Below are 23,934 nucleotides of genomic sequence, written 5' to 3' on the forward strand. Positions count from 1 at the left end.
AGATTTGTGCCTGGAGACAATCCTGTTGCGGAGGTCTACAGACAATTCCTTTGACTTCAAGCTTGGTTTGTGATCTGACTGTGGGACCTTATATGTAGACAGGTGTGTGTCTTTCCAAATCATGTTCAGTAAACTGAATTTGTTCCAGGTGGATTCCAATTAAGCTATAGAAACATCTCAAGGATGATCAGTGGAAACAGGATGCACCTGAGCTCAATTTTGAGCTTCATAGCAAAGGCTGTGAATATTTATGTACACGTGATTTCTTAGATTTAAATTTTTAATAAATTTGCAAAAATCTTTAAAAAAACAACTTTTGTCACATTGTCATTATGGGGTGTTGTAGAATTTAGAGGGGAAATGCATTTCATTAATTTTGGAATAAGGCTGCAACATAAAATTTGGAAAAAGTTTAGCACAGTGAATAGTAGAGAAGCTTGAATCTTCGACTGGACGGGGTTGCTTAACGCAAGGACGTTTCGCTTCAAATCGCAGAAGCTTCCTCAGCTAAAATTCTTGCTCTGGAAGTCTGACTTCTGTCTGACTCTTGTAGAGAAGAAATGTAAGAGAAATGTAATGTAGAGAAGAAACCACCTGGACAACTGAGAGCCTACACAGAAACAGCACAGTGAATACTTTCTGGATGTGCCGTATATGCAGGTGGCATATGAGGAGGATATTGTATATTTCAAGTTTAACCCAACACATGGACCCTCTGACGGGGATCAAAATGTGTCTAACTGCCATATTGATCATATCTGTTTGAGAGTCCAGTGCTAAAAAAACAAACAAAAAAAAAAAAAAAACTTGGGGGGGGGGGGGGGGTCATAAATGCCTAAAAATTGCATTGACAATATCCACAAAAAAATAATTAGGATCCTTTTGTTCTTATCTCATTTTTGTGTTGATTCCTACTTCTAAGACTTGTAGCACAGTATGTGGACTGACCAGTCTTTTGTGAGAAACGTGTTTTTTTTCCATGTAGGGACAACCAAATGCCAAAGTACAATTTACTGGCAGGGCACTGAATGAGTGTGCCCTTCGTGTTTGCAGTGGTTACATTTATATTGCAACAATATGACCACTAGATGGTACCAGAGACCACTGATTGCATTGAGAGTGTACAGAAGACACCAGATGGCCAGGATTACCAAGCTAAGCCTGCTGCTATACTGTATGCGCATTTGTGGCCTATACAGGCCCACCCAGACTCTGATCAACAGATGAGCGCAAGTGGCTCACAATGCAACTGCTCCAGCATAGTTTCACATTACAGCCACCCACCAGCAGCACACAGAGACTGTCAGCCAGAAAAGGGATTGAATGTAAACACAACTATGCAGCCGTCCCAAGGTCGAGAACTGAAATTTGTTGGGCAAACAATTGCTTGGTGTCAAATCTTGAAGAGCAGGAGGCCGTGTTGCCTTCAGCGACTGCCTGTGCTTCATATCGCTGCAGAGGTCAGATGCTGCCCGACCTCCAGCCTACTTGTGTTTTATTCAGTCGGCCAAGGCTGACGGCAGTGTCTACCGATTACCACACAATCAGACTCATCCTTGCGAATTAAACCACACATGGCCATGTTGCTCATTTCTATGAATACACACACAAAAAAAACACTCATTGGATGAATTCAATTATGAGAATTTCCATCTGATATATGTAGCCCCAAGTCAATAAAGCACATCCATGGAAGACAATTTAATTTAGTTGGGACTACATCTATTTATTAGATGGAAAGCCTGCTCATAACTGAATTGAGTTTATCCAATAACTGTTTTTTGAGTGTACTTGCATTACATTCGGCCCTTATTCTTATATCACCTGTTTTTTCACGACAGTCCTTTTTATAAACTGCATAAAAAAAGCTGAACACCACAAAGTGAATAAAGCAGCTACATCTAAATAAAACAGGAAGACTGAGCCCGCACATTGTCATGTTTGCATAAAAGTACAATGTAAAACACAGGATTTATAATCATCAGCAGTGATGAGTTATACATCATAAGCACCGCTCATCAAGGTGGGACACGCTGCTTTATTTAACATGGAGCAGTTCAGATTAACAGACAAGTATCCCAAAAGATAAAGCCCTATTTCACAATTGCAGCTGCAAGATTTTTTTTTTTTTTATTAATACAGTAGCAACCTACTCCCATAGTAAATTTAAATGCATATTGATTAATTTCCCTCAAACACTTTGATCCTCGTGATTTTTCTGACAAAAAAAAAAAAAAAAAAAAAAAACCACAAGAGGTTTACTGGAAAAAAAAAGAAAAGTTTATTGACATCAGAAGCTATTTAAATTTCAACAATAAACAAAGCGATATCCCGCCTCTCCCCAATTTTTGCTATTACAGTGGTACATAAAGATCACTAAAACGATACGTCAAATTTGATATAACGTGTCATTTCAAATAAACACACAGAAAAGCGGAGCAGGGAGACAATCAGATCTAACTTTTTTTTTTTTGCTTTTTAATGTGCTGTGCACCACTAACTAGAGTAAATACTGTAAGACCACCCTTAGTTTACACTGTACCGAGTGGAATAGTGGTCTAATAACTACCACTGGAAAAATAAGACTGCTGAACACAATACTAGTTTAGTGTTAACTATACACAAAAAAAAGGAGGAAAAAAAAAAACTGTACAGCATAAAAACAACTGATATACACAGCCTGTTTTTGTGTGTTTTCTTTTTTTTATTTTATTTTTCCACCACTGGATACCAACGCGTTATGTTTCAGTAAGTGAAGTGTGTACAAGAACGGTTAAATGCTTTATAAACAAGAAAACGACCACTATATGCTTCTCTCTGCCTACTCGTCATCCTCCTCCTCCTCCTCTTCTTCCTCCTCCTCATCCTCATCTTCATCCTCGTCATCCTCCTCCTCGACCTTCTTCTCTGCCTTGGCCGGAGCTTTCACGGGTGCTGCACCACTGGATTTTCCGGTCGCACGATACGCAGCAACATCCTGTTAAAGATACAGTAGTAATATTGAGGACACGTGAAGAACATTTCTCCCAAACAGTTCTGTTGGAAGGTTTCCATTACACAATAAATGGTGCAATTTTGAAGTCATGAATTGAAAATACACTTAACTGGAACATGCATTCTGAAGAAGGAAAAAAGTTAATTTCGCAAAAATGTTTTTACGCACACATGAAGTGAGCGATTACAAAGTCTTATTTCATAAACCTCCAATGGAAACACTACTTTCCACCATTTCAGGTCATAGCATACAAAAAGCACATATTTAACAGGTCTTACCCTTCTGTCACCAAGACTTTTGGCATTACAGTTTTCACGAGTCGCACTAGAACGAGTTACCACGAGAAGACAAAACCCAGTCAGGGTCCTCGCCTGTGCGGTTGAGCACAGGGGGCCCCTATACCGTGACTTGGATCCCCTACACTGTAATTTGGGCCCCTATGCTGCAATTTAAAACAGCATAGGGGGATTTTCTGTCCCCCCCCCGCCTTTTTTTTTTTTAGAAAGGACGCGGAAATAGTGTTTCAAAGGGTTATAAATTTCAGAGTGTTCTGGGAAGGGATGCCCCCGTGCACTCCTACAATACTCGTGCCTGCAACGCTTGTTGTGTGGTTGAGCCTAAGTTGCCCCCTATGCTGTGAAAAAAAATCCTGGTGAGAACCCTGCAAGCAGTAGCAGCATTCAATCACTCTATGGAAAGTTGTCATTTGTTTTTTGGCAAACATTCTGAAAATATCACTCAAGTTCAAATTCCTAATGGAAACCCAGCTAGTGAGACCAGCTGATTATGTTTACAATGGGTTACGTTTCTTTACCTTCTCATATCGCTCCTTCAGTTTGGCTGCCCTTTTCTCGTAGGGCTGCTTGTCCTCTGCAGACTTGGAGTTCCACATCTCCCCCAGCCTCCTGGCAATATCTCCAATGGTCAGGCCAGGGCTCTCACTTTTGACCTGGGGGCGGGCCTCTGAGCAGAAGATGAAGAAGGCAGATCTGGATAGACAGTCAGAGGTGGAGGGGTTAAATTAGCATCATTTAAACAACACAACTTGGTCACGATGTACTAAGACCTAACACCATCTAATCCCAAGTGTTGCCAGATGTTACTCACGGAGGTCTCTTGGGGGCATTAGGGTCCTTGAACTTCTTCTTCTTCCCTCCCTTGACCGGAACATAGTTCATCATCTCTCTCTCATATCGTGCCTTGTCCAATTTGGCCATGTCCTCAAACTTGCCCTTCTCCTTGGCAGACATGGTCTGAAATCAGAAGCAACGTGCTGACTCCACCTTCATTAGCAACACCTCCTGAAATATGTTTTTAAGTATTTGTAAACTGTTCTGTTCTCTTTTCGTCCCCTACCTTCCATCGTTCAGAACACTTCTTGGAGAACTCTGCAAAGTTCACAGATGCATCAGGGTGTTTCTTCTTGTGCTCCTCCCTACAGGTTTGGACGAAATAGGCATAGGAGGACATTTTCCCCTTTGGCTTCAGTTCTTTCACCATCCTGGCGGCAGTAACTAAAAAAAAAAAAAAATTCAATGACTATCAGTCGAGTCATTGCAATCCATGAGAGGGTGGCTGAGATTTTTCAGCAAGTTAAAATATCCTCCACTCTGCTATGCTAGTTGCATGTATTATATATCAGTGGTAGGAAATCTTTTGTGGCGAAATATCTGAATTATATAAAATAATAATACTCAACAACTTAAGTCCAATTAACTCCCACTGAAAATGCTGAACTTTATTTTCCTTCATGCACATCGTCAAATGGTGCACTACCATTGTGTGAACGATCATTAAAATCAGCCAACTGATTTGGAAGGAGTTGCATTTATAGGGTAGGCAGAGTTGCAATGCCACTGGGCTGCAATGATTGAGTCATTTTAAAGACACCAAATCTTTTTTTCAAGCTTATATTTTCTGGTGTCTACTCTGAAACTGACAATAAAACTTTAAGATCATCATCTTGGGCTTTGGAAAACTGATCCAACATTTGTCACTATTTTTGGAACCAAATAAATAATCAATGAATTGAGACAGACTAATTGATAAGAAAAATAGTAGTTTGCTGCAGCCTGAGATGTCAAAATAGCTGATTTACAGAAAAAAAACTATTCCTTTCTCTTGTTTTATCACTCTTGACTACAGAAAATATGCACTTCAAGGACATCACTTGCAAAGGTGTAATGGATTTTTTTTTTTTTTTTTAAATGAAAGCTGACAATTCATTACTTAAGGGTAAAATTTAGATTAAGATAGCCATTTTGCCGCAACCCGGGCTGATCTGGTCATTATATAGAATATGTGAAAACAAATCTGACTGGGCAGGTTTGCACCACTCGATAAAGATCAAGTCACCTGTTCTTACCAGTCACATCACCAGAGATCAAATTGGATTAAAATTGAAGGAAGACCTAGGATCATATGCCAAGAAAACTAATGGACAAGTCAAAAATCTGGCATGTTCACATTATATGAAGACCAGATGTGTACAGAAAACAAAGAATCAGATTAAGGCCAATTCACTTATGTGAGGAAAAAAAAATTAAGATATTTCCACATAACCATTTTCCTAATTTTAAATGTAGATCAGTGTACCTAAAGTGTAAATGAATGGGGTGGAAAAAAGTGCGCAAAGCTCAAAGTGCCAATGCGCAAAAACAAACAAATAAATAAATAAATAATTTATTCAAGGGTGATGCCCTTTATATAAAACTCATTGATCCGTGGATCAAGTGCTATTTTAGTGCTTTGAAATGAACGGGTTTAAGGAGGACGTCACGTCAGCGGCCACAAATTAAGTTTGGAGGCTGCTGCTGGATGGCCATCAAAGTCTGGATTTAAAAAATAAAGAAGTGTAAAACTTGCTTTTTGTCAGTATAAATGCGTGATCTTCAAGTGTCTGGAACATTTCAGTTCATCTTTTGCTTTTGTTAAATAACTTTTGACACACACAAAAAGACAGAAAGCACACATTAAAACGTGTTTATTAGGAGGGGGAAACACTTAAAAGTGGGGAAAAAAAAATGTTTTTTCATCAAGAAAAAAAAAATGCGATTTCATCAAAAAATTCTTCTTAAATCTACACTTTTTGTTTTTAATGCAACTCTAAAGTAAAAGTGCGCGTCGACTGAAGTAGTATAGTAATGGCGCATATGGGCTCTGGTAGAGGAAAAGGAGGTCAACAACGACGGCAATATTTCTTCTTCCATTTTGTGAGAATGCCTTCTTCATGAAAGAAAGTCCCCATCAAATGTCTCCTCCCGCCTCCCGGTTCGCTTTGCGACGCGACAAATGTGTGCGGAAAGGCGGCGATCTTGGCAAAATGTTTCTCCGATTGAATCCTATTGCACTGGCCGCCTCGTATAGTAATCCATTGGGTGTGCGCTGTGCCTATGAGCGCTCACTGGCTTTCTATGAGCTCCTAATGGCCGCTCGTCTTCATCCGCTAACATGGAGAATATGGCTCCTTCTCTTTGTGTCAGCGCACAGCCATTGCACTGCGCGCAATAGAGGGCAGAGCGACCGCGGCGACCACCTCGTTTCAAAGCCCGATTTCAACGCCTCGCCGGCGTCGGAAAAATCCCCGAGAGGTGTCATTCGAATCCCCGAAGATTGAATTTTATTTTGCCGTCGTCACCTCTCATAGTTACCGGTTTGATTCCCGAGAAAAGACGGTTAGAAAAAGTTGAAGTTGAACTGCGCCTCTTGTCGCTGCCTCGTTTCCTATACGAATACAGTCAGCCATTATAGTAAAGCGCAGATCGTGAGGGGATTTTTTTTTTTTCACCATCTTGTCGACCGAATTGCTGAGAGGGAAAATACACTTGTGTGTATTTTTTAACCGTTCGCTCTTTTTCCGTTCATCTTTTTTTCCCCACGTCTCCTCTGCCAGCGTTCAGCCTGACAGCCGTTCGGCTTCTCTAATGCACTGCAATAGGCTTATAGCTAACGGTGACTCCTCTTAACCATTGTCGCTAACGGCGCCGTCCGCCACACATTCCGGAATTTTTACACGATAACCGCCGCGTCTTTTGACTCCATTTTCACAAAAACACACGACAGGAATATTCAAAATTTTTCCTATTTACCGAAATCGACCGGTTCACTCGACTTTACCCGTAATTAATATTTTCTCCTTTACCCCCCCCCCCCAACTCTCACTCCCAGGCTGAGTTCTTGACGTTGCTCTGCGTAAAAAATATATATATCTTTTTAAACTACACAAAGTGTCCGCTTAGCTCACAGAAGACGCGTAAGCGAGGTGTTTCAACTCGTTTTCGCCCGTTCCGACACTTTCTGCGTGATACTTACCGACGTTGTCTCTCTCGGTCTGAATGCTCTGCAATGGCTGTGTGAGGGCAAACAGGCGATACGCAGTGTCTTCAGCTCTCTAACATTACTCTCGGCAGGACTCGCACACCATTGGCTGGCGCCCTGGCTGACGCGGGCGCGATTGGACGGAGGCTTTTCATTGTCCGAATAGAAGACGAGGTCCCATTGGCTGGCTTTTGTGAAACGTCACGCTTCTTTTCGGAGGCGCGTGGATACAAAAATATTCCTGTGCGAGCATGCTGGTGCTGGTAGTAGTGTAGTGTGTTTGCTATAGTATTGAATTCAGTGCGTTGAGCTGCACAGTGTACAGTGGGCGAGTCCAGTGACTGAGGGAACGCGCTGCACCGGCTCTCAGCGACCTGCACAGCTGCTAAACGTGTTTCCACGGTCTTGCATGGGCACTTCCCCACTTCACCCACTGGCTCTATTGTGGTTCATGCTCAATCAAAGCCGGCTTATTTGTAAATTATGACTTTGAAAACCCCTAACGAACTCATCGCATTTTCATATGTGGCGCACACGAGAGGCTCTAGGCGATCAGGTAAGTGGCGGTTACGCCATATATGTGACATATTAAAAGATTTAGATCAGTTATAAAAGAACCATGCTCATGATTCAGATGAATTCCACCATGGGCGGATTTGTGCACGGGCTTGCCTGGGTTGAAGCCTAGGTAGCACAAATCATATGGGGGCACCATGTTTTTCCTCTGCAACATGAAGGCAGAGCATCCTCTGCCAGTAATGTGTACTGTGGCATTCAATTGTGTGTTTTGTCATTACCCATAATGCAATGTAGAACTCTCCAAAGGTGCATTCGCCCTATTGACGTTTCAAATCCTGCAAAACTTCGGAGAGGTCGCTGCGCTGCGTGATCTCAGTAACACTGAGAACTGCATTGAGACGCTCTGATCGGGCTGCACTTTAACCGCTGCACACGGACAACACCATTAACATCGCAACATAAAACTATTTTTATATTGTGCCTAAAACTCTCATAAATATATTCTCTGGGTTTATAGATGTTATTGCGTTTGTTTTATGTAAACATGTGAGAATCACAGGCTGTCTCTCCGTTATTTTCAATGAGAGCTGCTGTGAGCTACGCTTGCTTCCAAATTCAAATGTATTAATTTATATAGCGCCAATTCACGACAAAATCATCTCAAGGCGCTTCACAACATAAAAAACAATTAAAAATTTAAAACACAATAAAAACAACCATAAAAGAAAGACAGCAGTAAAAGAATACAAGATTAAAAACACATCATAACACTAATGATAAAACAGGGAAAATAAATGAGTCTTTAAACGTGATTTAAAGGTCTCTACAGTGTCCGACTGCCGAATGTGTGCCGGCAGATCGTTCCACAGAGCTGGGGCACGATAGGAAAAAGCTCTGTGACCGGCAGACTTTTTATTCACCCTGGGAACACACAGAAGTCCTGCACCCTGAGAACGCAGGGCCCGAGCTGGCACATAGGGGCTTATCAAGTCAGCCAGATAGGGAGGTGCAAGTCCATGAACAATTTTATAAACTAAAATCAGTACTTTAAAATCCGATCTTGCAGAAACAGGAAGCCAGTGCAGGGATGCCAAGATTGGCGTAATGTGGTCAAACTTTCTGCTCCGTGTCAAAAGTCTGGCAGCAGCATTCTGAACCAATTGAGGACCCCTGATCCTGGACTGCGGTAAGCCAGAGAATAGAGCATTACAGTAGTCCAATCTAGAAGAGACAAACACATGAATCAAAGTCTCAGCATCAGCCATAGACAGAATAGGACGAATCCTCGCTATATTTCGCAAATGGAAGAAGGCAGTCCTTGTAATGTCTCTAATGTGGAGATCAAAGGACAACGTAGGATCAAAAATTACTCCAAGGTTCCTCACTTTATCCGTATGATGTATAACACACGGACCTAAGCTAAGTGCTAGCTGATCAAATTGATGCCGATATCTCGCTGGACCAAAAACCATAACTTCAGTCTTATCAGAATTTTAAAGTAGGAAGTTACTAGACATCCAACTTCTTACTGATGCAAGACAATCTTCCAAAGATTTTATGTGAGTAAGATTACCAGCAGTTATTGGTATGTACAATTGACTCAATTGACATGATGATATAGCTTCCTGATCATGTTGTTCTGCGGGGAAAGTGAAGTTTGCTCTTTAACGTCTTGATTATTGTTCTTTACAACACTGTTTGTCCTCTTTGTTCCAGACTAATATTATATAATATGTCTGAAATTCGGTTTGCGCTTATTAAATTCCACGCAGATTAAACGTAGCAGACATGGATTATTTGTTATAATTGCTTTAGCAAGTTTTCAGGGTATCATGCAGCAGTCTCTTATTAACGTGACAAAAAGCATCAAAAATACATTTTTGTAGTATAATATTCATTTACAATTGTCATCCTGTTGATTCTCTATATGTTGTTTGACTGCAGTGACTCTCTGGCACACAAGGGATTATGGGATACGTCAATAGGGCGAATGCACATGAAATTAATGCAAGACTTGCACTTTACTCAGAGTTATTTTGTGTTCTTTCAATGGGTGTTTAAGCTAAAATGCACCAAACAAACATTAATGACAGCTGCAGGTTGCCTTGATTACACTCCCCCAAAGCTTTGGCGTTCGTAGGATAGCCATCTTTGTGAAAGATCAGAAATGTTAGCATTGAAAATACGTATTTATTCAGGGAAAGAGAAACGCAATCTCTTCCAGAGATTTCACATACATGCGCTGTTGCAGAATGATGCACTGCATTATGGGTACTGGCAAAACACTGAAGTGGCTTAATCACTCTGGTGCATTAATTAGGTGATATTCACTGAGGCATGATATTTGTATCTGGAAATAAAACGGCGTGTTGTGGTGCTCATCAAAATGTGCCACTGCAGTGGGATTTGTGTAAATGCAGTTTTTACTGTTTTGCTTTCTAAATTTAAAGCCAGAAGTTTTAAAGTTTTCCTAGACCAAAGATCGATGTGTTTTTGCAAGTGTGTGCACGTGGATGATTGGTTCAGGTCAGAATATGAAAACGGCCAAGTTGACCTTGTGTAACGCTCTAATTTGGGATATCTGCTTCATCGCTTCAATAAAATAGAATGTATTTTTTCAAGCATTAGGGGCAAATAATTAATACTGTGTTCAATAAAGTGGGCGGTCCTTAGAGGGTCTTGGTGAAAGTTGATCATGCTGAAATTCAAACTTTAAATATCAAGAGCTATGTGGTGCATTCTTCTGCACAGATCATTTCTTCTTACTTCCTAAACAGTCTGTCAGTATTAGCCGTATCATTAACTGCAATTATTTTGGATTTCAAACTATTTTACAAAACACTGGGCATGTGCAATCAGAAGTGGTCAACATGTTGTGCAGTTATGTTCACTGCTGTTCTAAACCCAGTTATTCCAGTTAAGGATCTCACAATATCCCACAATGACAATGTGAAAAATGTTTTTTTTTTTTTTTTTTTTTTTTTTTTTTTTTTTAGATTTTTGGAACTTTATTAAATATATAAAAAAAAAACTGTGAAATCAGATGTACACAAGTATTCACAGCCTTTGAAGCTCAAAAGCTATGAAGTTCAAAATTGAACGCAGATGCATCCTGTTTCCACTGATCATCCTTGAGATGTTTCTACAGCTTAACTGGAGTCCACTTGGGATAAATTCATTTGATTGGACATGACTTGGAAAGACACACACCTGTCAACAAATAAGATCCCACAGTTGACAGTGCATGTCAGAGCACAAACCAAGCATGAAGTCAAAGGAATTGTCTGTAGACCTCAGAGACATGATTGTCTCGAGGCTCAAATCTGGGGAAGGGTACAGAAACATCTCTGTGTGGTGGCCAAATTGAAGCCACTCCTGAGTAAAAGGCACATGGAAGGCAGCGTGGAGTTTGTCAAAAGGCACCTGAAGGACTCTCAGACCATGAGAAACAAAATTGTCTGGTTTGAAGAGACAAAGATTGAACTCTCTGGTGTGAATGCCAGGCATCCTGTTTGGAGGAAACCAGGCACCATCCCTACAGTGAAGCATGGTGGTGGCAGCATCACACTGTGGGGATGTTTTTCAGAGGCAGGAACTGGGAGACTAGTCAGAAGGGAAAGATGAATGCAGCAATGTACAGAGACATCCTGGATGAGAACCTGCTCCAGAGGGCTCTTGACCTCAGACTGGGGTGAAGGTTCATCTTTCAACAGGACAATGACTCTAAGCACACAGCAAAGATATCAAAGGAGTGGCTTCAGGAGAACTCTGTGAATGTCCTTGAGTGGCCCAGCCAGAGTTCAGACCTGAATCTGATTGAACATCTCTGGAGAGATCTGAAAATGTCTGTGCACCAATGCTCCCCATTCAACCTGATGGAGCTTGAAAGGTGCTGCAAAGAGGAATGAGAAAAACTGCCCAAAGATAGGTGCGACAAGCTTGTGGCATCATATTCAAGAAGACTGAGGCTGTAATTGCGTCCAAAGGTGCATCAGCAAAGTACTGAGCAAAGGGTGTGAATACTTTTATACTAATAAATTTGCAAAAACTTCAAAAAAAAGCTTTTTCATGTTGTCATTATGGGGAATTGTGTGTAGAATTTTGACAGGAAAAAAAATTTACTCCATTTTTGAATAAGGCTGCAACATAACAAAATGTGGAAAAAGTGAAGGGCTCTGAATACTTTCCCGATGCACCGTATTTCAATATGGATTTCGCCTTGCGACATACCTTTCCACAATTCGTATGTGAGCTGTGTCCTGAGGTCATGGGCACACTAAGAACCTTGACCATTGACTATGTGGTCAACTACCACATCCTGCCAACAACACTAATGTGTAACCGACTGACACATCTTTGTGGATCCTTGTAGGATCTGCACGTTTCTTTAAAGGTGTCATATTTGTGGTAAAGCTCTTTTTTTCTCTGCATATAAACACTGTAGCAACAAGTCCACAGACAGCAGTAGGAGACTACTGTGTGTACAACTTATTACACTGGACACAAAAAAGACAGAAGTGTTCAAAATGACTGGTTTTTGAGACACAGAAAAAAATAGTGGTTTTCAGACCAAGTTTCCTCGATGTTAACCTTTGACCAAACTACTCCAAACTCTAATCACCTCTAAATATCAATCCAAGTAATATTACCACAAAGTTTGATTCATTTATGCATCTTGGTTGTTGAAATATAGAAAAAGGGGGCTTTTGAGACCATGTTTCCTCAAGCTTTCCATGTTTCCTTCCTTGACCTTTGACCAAACCACTTAAAAATCACCTCTGGATAACTATCCAATTAGTATTCCCACCAAGTTTGAAGGAAATCTCTCTCATTGTTTTTGAGATATCTTGTCCGCAGACACACAAATATACGCACAGGCCAGTGAAAACAATACCCTGCTTTCACTGCTTCACCAATGCACAGAGTAAAAACATCTCAGTGGGTTTCACAATATCCACAACAGAAGGTACACACCTGGAATTCTTGAATGAACTGAGGACAACTTTATGAACAAACAAGAACTCCCACAGTTACAGAGAAATATAATATCACTCATTAAAATACAATATAAATTCATGCTGTCAGACGATTAAATACAACCCAAATTCCAATGAAGTTGGGACGTTGTGTAAAATGTAAATAAAAACAGAATACAGTGATTTCCAAATCCTCTTCAACCTATATTTAATTGAATACACCACAAAGACATATATATACACACACACACACAGTGGGGAAAATAAGTATGTGAACCCTGACAGTTTTGCAGGTTTTCCCACCTACAAAGAATGGAGAGGTCTGTAATTTTTATCGTAGGTACACTTCAACTGTGAGAGACAGAATAAAAAAAATAAAATAAAAATCAAGAAAATCACATTGTATGATTTTTAAATAATTAATTTGCATTTTATTGCATGAAATAAGTATTTGAACACCTACCAACCAGCAAGAATTCTGGGTCACACAGACCTGTTAATTTTTCTTTAAGAAGCCCTCTTATTCTGCACTCTTTACCTGTATTAATTGCACCTGTTTGAACTTGTTACCTGTATAAAAGACACCTGTTCACACACTCAATCAATCACTCTCCAACCTATCCACCATAGCCAAGACCAAAGAGCTGTCTAAGGACACCAGGGACAAAACTGTAGACCTGCACAAGGCTGGGATGGACTACAGGACAACAGGCAAGCAGCTTGATAGAAGACAACAACTGTTATGATTATTTATTAGAAAGTGGAAGAAACACAAGATGACTGTCAATCTCCCTCGGTCTGGGATTCCATGCAAGATCTCACTTTGTGGGGTGAGGATGATTCTGAGAAAGCTCAGAACTACACAGGAGGACCTGGTTAATGACCTGAAGAGAGCTGGGACCACAGTCACAAAGATTACATTAGTAACACATGATGCTGTCATGGTTTAAAATCCTGCAGGGCAGCAAGATCCCTCTGCTCAAGCCAGCACATGTCCAGGCCCGTTTGAAGTTCACCAGTGACCATCTGGATGATCCTGAGGAGGCATGGGAGAAGGTCATGTGGTCAGATGAGACCAGAATAGAGCTTTTTGGAATCAACTCCACTTACCATGTTTAGAGGATGAGAACAACCCCAAGAAAGCCATCCCAACCGTGAAGCATGGGGGTGGAAACATCATACTCTGGGGGTGCTCTTCTGCAAAGGGGACAGGACGACTGCACCATATTGAAGGGAGGATGGATGGGGTCATGTGTTGTGAGATTTTGGCAAACAACGTCCTTCCCTCAGTTAGAGCATTGAAGATGGGTCGTGGCTGGGTCTTCCAGCATGACAATGACCCCAAACACAGCCAGGACAACTAAGGAGGGGCTCCATAAGAAGCATTTCAAGGTCCTGGAGTGGCCTGGTCAGTCTCCACACCTGAACTCAATAGAAAATCTTTGGAGGGAGCCGAAACTCCAAACCTGAAAGATTTAGAGAAGATCTGTATGGAGGAGTGGACCAAAATCCCTGCTGCAGTGTGTAAACTTGGTCAAGAACTACAGGAAACGTCTGACCTCTATAATGGCAGACAAACGTTTCTGTACCAATTGTTAAGCTCTGTTTTTCTAGGAGATCGAATACTTATTTCATGCAATAAAATGCAAATTAATTATTTAAAAATCATACAATGTGATTTTCTTGAGATTTTTTTTTTGATTCTGTCTCTCACAGTTGAAGTGTACCTACGATAAAAATTAGAGACCTCTCCATTCTTTGTAGGTGGGAAAACCTGCAAAACTGACAGGGGGTCAGTTTATATATATATATATATATATATATATATATATATATATATATATATATATATATATATATATATATATATATATATATATATATATTTCAATGTATAAAGTCTATGAAATATGCAAAAAATAGTGCATCATGGACATTTATTGCTGCACTACAAGATGTATTTTGAAACATTCTTATCATATCAGTTAAGGTGGTGTATGTGTGTGTGATGTAGCAATTCTCATTTTACATATCAGGGTTTTTGTGATTTTGGCATACAGCTGTAATCCTGGGCTATGGACAAAGAGTGTATGTGTGTGTGTTGGGGTGGGGGGGGGGTGCTTTAATAATCTACGATAAAATTAGAGGCTCTGAGGGGATGGGAATATAACATAATGTGGAGTAGAAGATTACTTGATGTGAAAATTGTGTTGTTCCAGTTTAAGGTATGATATTTACAGTATCTTGAAAAATGTATTATTTTGGAGTGATTAATGTGCAGAATATTTGATATTTTAAACCACTGGGCTTTTAAAGTTTTCACCCCCCACCCCGGGTCTGATACATATTCAATAGCACTCTGTAAACAACACTTTGGTGCACTGCGCTTTGTGTGGAATAAGAAGTCATCTCTTGCAGCTCTTACGCAAGTTGTCAGGAGTTCATGTGATTGTATCCATATGTGTGTTGGACTTTGGCAACAGAAACCTGAAAATTAGCAGCACTTTAGTGTGACGTTTGCTCTGCATATAGATGATCTCAAAAAGAAACCAAGTGGGTTTGTTAATGCTGTTGCCAGGCAGTTACTCCCATGAATCAGGACTTTTTATTTATGAGACGATCACTCACAGAATGTGCCTTTGGTCTCCTCATAAGTTAAAGTTACAGTGTGTAGGATTTAGAGGTGTTTATTAGCAGAAATGCTAATGCTCCTTAGTGCATAATTACCTGCTCAATGAATCGATGTGATGCCCTTCAAGTCTACGTGTGTGTGTGCCCCCACCCCCCCATTGCAGGCCACCATGTTGCAGGGCCAAGCTGATACAAGAACCCAAGATTTCCTCAGCCATTTGAATTGTGTAGTGCAGTTGGACAACTCACTCATCTTCAACCGCTTACTCCAATTAAGGGTCGCGGGGAGCTGGAGCCTGTCCCAGCAGTCATAGGTCATGAGGTGGGGTACACCCAGAACAGGATGCCAGTCTGTCGCAGGGCCACATATAGACAAACAAACATGCACACACATCTACAGACAATTACATTTTTTTGTGGGAGGAAGCCGGAGTACCCAGAGAGAGCACACGCAAACACAAGGAGAACATGCAAACTCCACACAGAACAGGTGGGAATTGATCCCATGACCTTCTTGCTGTCAGGCAACAGTGCTAACCACTGCCTGCAGCTGGAAAACTGAAGAAGAAAAAAGATGACAAATCCTTGACTGTTTCCCTATAAAATGTCTACTGCTTGCAAGTGCACATTAACAAGTTTCACCATGCTAATTTTTTGTGAAAGATAGCATTATATATTGCTGTGTTCAAATGCCTTGAATGCACCATCGGGCTGGAATTTTCACTCAGAAATTCATGAGGAAATGGAGCAACCTGAGGATTCCGAGTTGACATCATAGCCACGGCAGCCACGTTTTCAAATGGTTCGACAACAGTGTTACAAATGTTGAAAATACATCTTTAAAATCACATTTTAACAAGACATTCCTGCTATATGTAATGTATTCAAATTCTATGTACAATTAGTTAAGCTAGCAGCACCACATATCAGCAAAAATGTCTTTGGCGATTTCCTTTAGCCCAAAAGATAACGTTAGCCTAGCTCTACTGGGATAGGCTACATAATTGATCCATATTTGTCTTGGGTTTTTATGTCGGGTCTTTCTGAGCTTCCAAGGGTTCTGAAAGCAACACAAGTCACAAGAGAAGGTAAGGAAGTATGAATCCCCATCACCAAAAGAATGAAAACATGAAGGGAAATAAAATTGTGATGAGGGCATATTGCAATCTGCAACCTCACCACTAGGTGGCACTAACTCAAACACACTGATGCTTTAAACACAAGACCTACGATGTACATTCTGTACGCTAGAATTAACATAGTACTATGATAACATCATGTGCAGATTAGTGTTTCCATTAGGTCAGACTCACCCAACTGGTTTTTCTTCCCTTATGACCTGTGCTGTTGCGCCACCATCAGGTCAACTTTTCAGATACACATGGATTAGGTGAATATGTTGGAGAGGACAACCTTTCTCAAGATGTTTTAATGCAAACTGGAGGCATTACCAATCTTTGTGTCAAATTGTAAAGATTTGCATGTGTGTGTGAGAGAGAGAGATTATCAAGAACAAAATATATGTATATACAAAATATAAGCATATTTTGAGGGTGTTAAAACTACATCATCCTCTTTTGGTGAAGTAACAGGAAATATCTGGCTGTTGTGTTTAGTAGCTAATTTAGGAACAAAGAAACATGGCTGACACACATTTTATTCATATCCTTGTGTTAAGAATGGGATGGGTAAACTGATTCCAAATGCCAATCACAGCCCAGACTCAGGCCACATGTCTGCCTGTGCCGCCACCGCCACCGCCTGTGTCTCACTGTGCGTCAGGAGATGCCTCGACAGAAAGCAAGAGTCTGTTCGTGAGGACAGGAGGCGGCCAGTTTATGCATTCTAATGAGCGCTCTCTGAGAAAAATATGCAAATTCATTTTGTCATCAAGAAGAAAATAGAGGACAGGAGAGGAGCAAATCCAGGAGGGGCTTATGGGAGGGAGGGCACATACAGGAGGTGGGGTTGGGTAGTGTACAAGAAAGAAGTGTGTGTGTGTGTGTGTGTGTGTGTGTGTGTGTGTGTGTGTGTGTGTGTGTGTATACACACACACACTGAGGGACAATAGCAGGAGGTGAGAGCTGTATTATAGAATTAGTGACATATGTGGCCCCCACCCAACCCCCAACTCCACCCTGCCACTTAAAAAAAACATATACGAGTATATATATATATATATATATATATATATATATATATATATACAGTAACACAAATGAATGCATTTTTGCATTTTTAAAAGTAGTTAACAGCCTATGTACAGTTGGGTCCACAAGTATTTGGTCAGTGACACGTTTCCTCTTTTTTTTTTATGTTGCTCTATACTCCACTTCAGTCTAGTAGAAATGAAATGCTCAAGATCTTCTTGCATTTTTGACTTTCAGCTTTTATGCAAGGTGTTGAAATTAAATATTGCATTAGCCATTTTAGGAATTACAGCCATTTTTACACACAGTTCCTTCATTTTACAAGAATTATAAAATTTCTTGTTGTAATTGAAGACTTGGGTTTATTGTTTTTGTTATTGCTCTGGGATTGTGGGTTGTGTGACAGTGTTTTTCTGGCAGCATTTTGAAAATTGTGTTTATGGTTGCATGCTTGTATAAATGTGTGTATATAATTTTTTTTATTTTTAGAATAAGGGGTGGGCATTTATAAGCTTTACTTCTGCCCTCACCCTTTCGGCCACATTGGATCTTTGTGAGTTTTTTGTTGTCAAACTGTGTGCCGAATAAATTCATTCATTCATTCATTTTCAGAGGGCGTAAGTAATTAGAATTGTTGTTGTTGTCCTTACAGCTGCTCCCGTTTTTTTTTTTTTGGGGGGGGGGGGGGGTCGCCACAGCGGATACGGCCAGATCCGTATTGGTATTTGGCACAAGTTTTACGCCAGATGCCCTTCACCCGGAGAAACGCACACAGCTGCTGGTATTCCAAAGAGGTCTCCCATACAAGTTCTTAAGTAATTACACTAAATGTAACTATTATTCTTCACACAAATCATTACTCTTGCAGCCAGTTTAATTTAGACATTCGGTGATGAATATATAAAAATTTCCAAGTCACTGTAGTCTTCCAAAGACACAAAGATTAGGTCAACTGGTGAGTCTAAATTGAGTGTGAGGGTGTGAATGTGTTTGTTTGTCTATATGTGGCCCTGTGATAGACTGGTGTCCTGTCCAGGGTGTACCCAGTCTCATGCCCTATGACTGCTGGGATAGGTTTCAGGTGATGCTAAGCGGTGGTGCAACAAATAAAAATTGTGCAAAGGACAGTTTCTCCAATCACAGCCACAAAACCCTTCAGTCATGTATGTCTTCGTGGCTTCCCTGAGTTCTTGCACAACCACTCAATTTTTGAGAACTGTCTGCTCAAGACAGATTTACCATATATCATAATGACTTTTCTAAAGAAATCTAGCTGTAAAAGTCTGATTTAAGTGTGAAGCGACTGTTTTACACTGTGAAAGACAGAAGAAACATAGGAGTAAAAAGTTAAGTCCCTTCAGCCACTCCCTTGTTTTCACTTGGGATTGCTCCAGCAGATCCGAGTTGAATCTGCATGTTGGTTTGGTGCAAGTTCTAGTTTTGTGCAGGCTCAAAACTGTGAGCGGACATCGAACGGAGAACTTCCTAAGTGCTTGTATGTTTGTTTTTTGTTTCTTATGCATTTTGTCCTGTACTTGTTCTTTACTTCCACAGCACTCATGCGCTCTTATCCTGCAGTTGTCCATTTGTATGACCTGAGGACTAATTAATACCAAATATGGAACAAATAAAATGGTCATCTGGTGCACACATAACAAGGAACAGTTGTCATAGTGGACGGCAACTCAAACCGATCAAAATGCATGATGACAGGTGGAGTACAGTATAAAGACTGCAAAAATAAAGGACAACTACTGGGTAAGAAACTGACGGTGTTCTACTTCCTGGCATCCCACCAGGGCATATAAAACAAGGTCCTTTCCTGAGGGCTTCACTCCAGAGAAGCTCAAAGGACCTTGAAGATCCCTGTCTGCCAGCTTACACCAAGTCTGCATGTTGATGAAGGTGGTCTGGAACTCGGTGTACTGGTCCTCCAAGGAATTCTTGAAGAGCTGCTTCACCCAGTCCAGGAAGGTGGTGCACTAGATCACAGGCTTGGCAATGGCGAGGTCTCCCTGACTCTGGCCAGCTCCTGCTGTGCTTCCTCCACCCACTTCTATATGGCAGCCAGCAGCGGTTTGTGTCCCTTGTCCTTCCTCTATTTCTTGGTCTGCCTTCCAGAAGGGCCAGGTTGTGGGGCGTCGTCCTCGTCCGCCAGCTGGAGGGCAAGTCGGTCCTCAGCAGAGATCCCATCTGCCTCGCCCAGGTCAGCCTGGGCTCTGGCAACATCATCCTTCACCTGCAAAGACAGAAAAATAGAAGTCATAAATGTAAAAGCAAAAATACAAAGCACAATTTCATACAAGGACTCACACAACAATTTCCAATTATTGAAAACAATTGGAAATATTATGATATGCACTGAGGAAAATTAGAAAAAAGTGGAATATTGTGAAAACCTGGCAAAATTGAATATTTTTTCTTAATTGCTGAAAATTTTGAACATTTTTACTGACACTTTTGACTGCTGCTCTCCAATGGCTGATGGTGTGGAACAGGAAGATAGGTCCATGACCCAGTGCTGCCAAGACTGGAGCTTGGTGCTCCAAATGCACAGGTCCTTGTACCAGCTGACCAAGTCAGAGACTGAAAGTACAGAAACAAAAAATAAGTAAAACATGTCAAAAATTTGTAGCTACAACAGCAGAAACAAATTTGAACATGAAATAAATTTCTGAAATTTGATATTCAAAAGCCAAAAGCTTCAAAAGTTTTATTAATAACAACTTAATAGAGATAATATAATTTTAACTTAGCACTGTTGCTCAATTCCACAGCCGGTCTGCTCTGTCTAAGCCTGATCCATTAGCTCGCCGGTGGACATCTGGTAGACATTAATTTTATCTGTTCGTCATCCAGTCATATCCATCCGTAATGTTACTACATATTCCATGGTTGTCCGCCCATTATCCATTTTATCTGTTACAAATTTTGTATCCACCAGAGTCCCAAATTCACCTGAGACTGACAGATTAAGTGATTTTTTTTCAACAAATTATTTCAATCCATTACTAATTCGTTTTCTCAATCCATGACAATGGATAGAATTTTGTAGTGCAGCACCTGAAAATCGACTATGTAGAAAAATGGCTAATTCCTTCATGGTTTTGGATTTTTTGTTTGTTTGTTTGTTTGTTTTAGTTAAACCTACTAGAATTAAAGGTGAAATGCAACACGTGAAGCACATCTTGATCATTCCATTCATCTCAGTGCTGTATCAATCATTTTGCATGCGGGTTACACAAACTGGTGACTATATTCTGGTGTGTGTGCAAGTGTGTATGGGTTTGTATGTGGCCCAGTGATAGACTGCGATCCTGTCCAGCGTGTACCCTGCCTTTTACTTTGGTGTTCATGTCATTCTTTACTTGAATATGTGTGTATAGACAATGAATGATATCATAATGCATGGGCAAACAAACGTGCTCACATCAGTTTGTTGACATATAAGTTGCTTGATTTATGTGTCTCTTCTAGGATGAAGAATGAAAGAGACGATATATTGTAGTACTTAAATAATAGGCGTTCCTGAGGATATTTAATGTGATCATGTGTGATATATGACTTTTCTGGCTTCCGTGCATTGATGTGGAGGGCAATGCTGCTGCAATTCACCATCCTTACCGACAGGAGGCAGCACACTGCGGAGTTGTGTTCGGGGGGAAGACAAAGGCTGCCGGACCACCGGGAAAAGAACGTTGTGGAGACGCGGAGCTACAACGTGTGGACATTTGAGATAGAACAGTCATAATACAGCTGTATGGACACGGATTATACTGATCAGCCTCTTAGAGATAGAAATAATGTAAAGTTGTCGGTAGGTATGTCCTCCTTCATGAAAACAGCAGAAATGAGAGTACCGCTTGTATGCTAGCTTCCGTGGGTTAGCATGCTAGTTGCTACGGCACCTAATCTGTTAATTTATGTTGCTTTTTTGCTTATAGTATTGTTAATATTAATTTGAAATCATTAAGAAATATAAAAAATTTTTGTACGTCGTCAGTGATACCTCAATCGTCTTCTGGCGTAAATGAAATGCGTAGTCTTTGTGTGTGTGTGTGTGTGTGTGTGTGTATATATATATATATATATATATATATATACTTGGTTGCATTACAGACCACTATATTATTTGTATTCATTTGATTAATCTTGGAATTATAAGGTTTTTGTGTATTTCACAGTACTAATTGTACCCATACCCTCAAAATGCATATCCAACAATGCAAATGCAATGTTGGACTGAAAGGTGCAGGAGCCAAAAGAGCTTAATATTGGCCTCTTTACAACAGAAAACATTTTCCCCACTGGATTAAGTCTTCCACATGCCTTCTTGCAGACTTGAGATGTTGTGAGTTATGACAATTAAGATTTCCTTTGTGGTGGAGTGGTTTGCGTGGTTTGCGTACAAAAAAACCTCTCAAGACTTGCTATTATGCACAAAGAATTATGATTTCAGTCATTTTATTCTTTTTTTGTAATATTGTTAACCTTGTGTAGATAGTTTTTTATCATATTCATGTGAACATTTTATTGCAAAATGGAATTAGGACAATGTGGCGTGCTTATTTGCAAACATAGAGCACAGGCTCACATGTACGAGGCACTGAGTGACGTTTTGTTTTCTCTTCAGCTCGCAGGGAGGTGAGCGACGGTGCAGTGCCATGGTAATATTTGTCGAATGGTATCACACGGCGTTGGACCAGATCAACAGCAGTGGTTTGCTAATGAGTGCTGAAGATACTGGTTTTGGGGCTTTGGCTCCACTGGTGGCGGGGTATTTGGGAGAAGTTAGTTGAACTCATGTTTCTCTCACTGTTGTCACTTGCGCAAAGCAGGTTTCTATTTGGAAACACTGTAACTTTGCAGTACCAATCCAAATTAAATAGAAAAGCAAACACGGAAATCTTTGCTATCAAAAGGCGAAAGTTTTTAATGTTAATTTGGGGCTTCCGGTGTATTATTTAAGTAAAATTTATTCTAGTACTTTAAAAAAAGTGGCGTATTTGTTTTACCCAGTTTCTTTTCCCACATGTATGTGTTTCATTTGTCTGATCCATCACATCCTGTACTTTCTCCTCACTGGACTCCTTTTTTTCCCACTCTTATTTATTTACTTTTTACTTATTCATTTTATGCTTTGGGCATTTTTATTCAAGCAAACTTCATATTTTGCAAGTCTCGTGAGCTAGCACGCAAGTTAAACACTTTCCAATGAAGATTTCCAATGAAGCCATGACCTCTTAATGGGGAAATGTTGTCATGGTTTAATTTAAGTTGCAGTTGTGGACTTATAGTTACATATAAGTTACATATGGGCGAAAATGTTGAAACGCAGTTTTGCACAAATGCTCAGAAATTCCGTTTTGCTAAAGATATTTCAGTGGGTCACCACTTTACATGCACCAAGATGGCTCTACTTTAGACAGCATGGACAGTTCAGAAATTGATAGAATTACATGGTAAAGCCTGTGAATAACTAATTAGCATGATAAATTGGTGAGCCTGTATGCAGAACCAGAGACTTATTTGGTTTAAGAGCAGAAGAATTAAGTCAAGACACACAGACTCCGAAGCTGAGTTTTGCATCTCTACAAATCTAGTAGGTCCTTAGGAGCCATCTTGAAAAGATTCAGGGGACCACAAGCAACTGTATAGTCTATTATACATAAGATGCTTGGACTCATGCAGACTTTACGTCATTGCTGAATGAGGCCCAAGTTAACACCCACAAGTGAATCAATTTTTTTACCAAAGGTGCAACAGAATTCTAGGATCATGTCTAAGGAACTGAGTTGACAGAAACAAGCAAGGCAAAAGTTTTTTAGTTAATCACCAGGGAAAGGCAGAGTCGTTGTCATGTGGGTTGTTCTTGTTTGGGATAGTTCTTTGGTGATCTAGTGCTCTTAGAAAGGTAGTTAGTGTCATGTATCTGTCTGATGCCTCCAACAGCAGGGTTCAGCATGAATGCTTGTGCTAGTGTAATAGTAAAAAGTCTGCTCAGACAAGTTGCATGTGCAGTTATTTGAAGGGTCAAGTTTTTATGTTCTGTTGGGCATATGAAAGTTGCCTGCTACAGGCAAAGTTAGATTAACATGCCTTACAGTTGGGCAGTACCATACCTAGGTCAGACATGTTTGTTTCCATATGAGCTAGCATGTATGTTAATGCCGCAATAGTGTGAGATGGGTCCTTGTAAATGGTCAAAAGTGTGATTTCCCTTTAGAAAGGAAAACAAGGAAAAATGCAGCAACCACAGCATACCACTCTTGTTAATAGTCAAGGCAAAACTGAGCCCCATTGAGATGCCATGTGGCAGGGTTGCCCAAATGTTTTCTTGTCTACC

General features: G+C 40.4%; 2 protein-coding genes across 6 annotated transcripts in view; one reads left to right on the forward strand and one right to left on the reverse strand.

Annotated features, from left to right (window-relative positions):
• Positions 1-2,477: 2,477 nt before the first annotated feature.
• Positions 2,478-7,422, reverse strand: hmgb1a (high mobility group box 1a). Of its 3 annotated transcripts, none has more exons than XM_034178217.1 (5): positions 7,307-7,422; positions 4,352-4,509; positions 4,103-4,248; positions 3,810-3,984; positions 2,478-2,977 (listed from the first exon to the last, which is right to left on the reverse strand). In XM_034178217.1, exons 2-5 carry the CDS (start codon positions 4,493-4,495, stop codon positions 2,822-2,824), a joined length of 621 nt encoding a protein of 206 aa, XP_034034108.1. In that variant the 5' UTR covers positions 4,496-4,509; positions 7,307-7,422; the 3' UTR covers positions 2,478-2,821. The 3 variants fall into 3 exon arrangements, with proteins under 3 accessions (XP_034034108.1, XP_034034107.1, XP_034034109.1); XM_034178216.1 differs by lacking the exon at positions 7,307-7,422 and adding an exon at positions 4,772-4,859; XM_034178218.1 differs by lacking the exon at positions 7,307-7,422 and having other exon boundaries at positions 4,352-4,528.
• A 13,866-nt stretch (positions 7,423-21,288) lies between these two features.
• The window catches only part of uspl1 (ubiquitin specific peptidase like 1), a 34,009-nt gene continuing 31,363 nt past the window's right edge, over positions 21,289-23,934 (forward strand). Inside the window, exons 1-2 of one of the 3 annotated variants that reach the window (XM_034178220.1) lie at positions 21,289-21,405; positions 22,222-22,378. In XM_034178220.1, coding sequence (XP_034034111.1) covers positions 22,253-22,378 — 126 coding nt within the window. In that variant the 5' untranslated portion in view covers positions 21,289-21,405; positions 22,222-22,252. Of the gene's footprint in view, positions 21,406-22,080; positions 22,379-23,934 lie in introns of those variants that run through there. The other 2 variants (XM_034178222.1, XM_034178219.1) reach the window with 2 other exon arrangements.

The sequence above is a fragment of the Thalassophryne amazonica genome, chromosome 9 (assembly GCF_902500255.1).
Source record: "Thalassophryne amazonica chromosome 9, fThaAma1.1, whole genome shotgun sequence".
NCBI lineage: Eukaryota > Metazoa > Chordata > Actinopteri > Batrachoidiformes > Batrachoididae > Thalassophryne > Thalassophryne amazonica.

What these genes read in the sequence shown, in the direction of transcription:
- hmgb1a (XM_034178216.1), bottom strand. Translation starts at nt 4,823, where the DNA reads ATGCAACTCCTTCCAAATCAGTTGGCTGATTTTAATGATCGTTCACAC. An exon ending in TAATGATCGTTCACACAATG is followed by an intron (nt 4,510 to 4,771) that starts GTAGTGCACCAT and finishes TTTTTTTTTTAG; the next exon opens with TTACTGCCGCCAGGATGGTG. An exon ending in AATGCCCCCAAGAGACCTCC is followed by an intron (nt 3,985 to 4,102) that starts GTGAGTAACATC and finishes CTGTCTATCCAG; the next exon opens with ATCTGCCTTCTTCATCTTCT.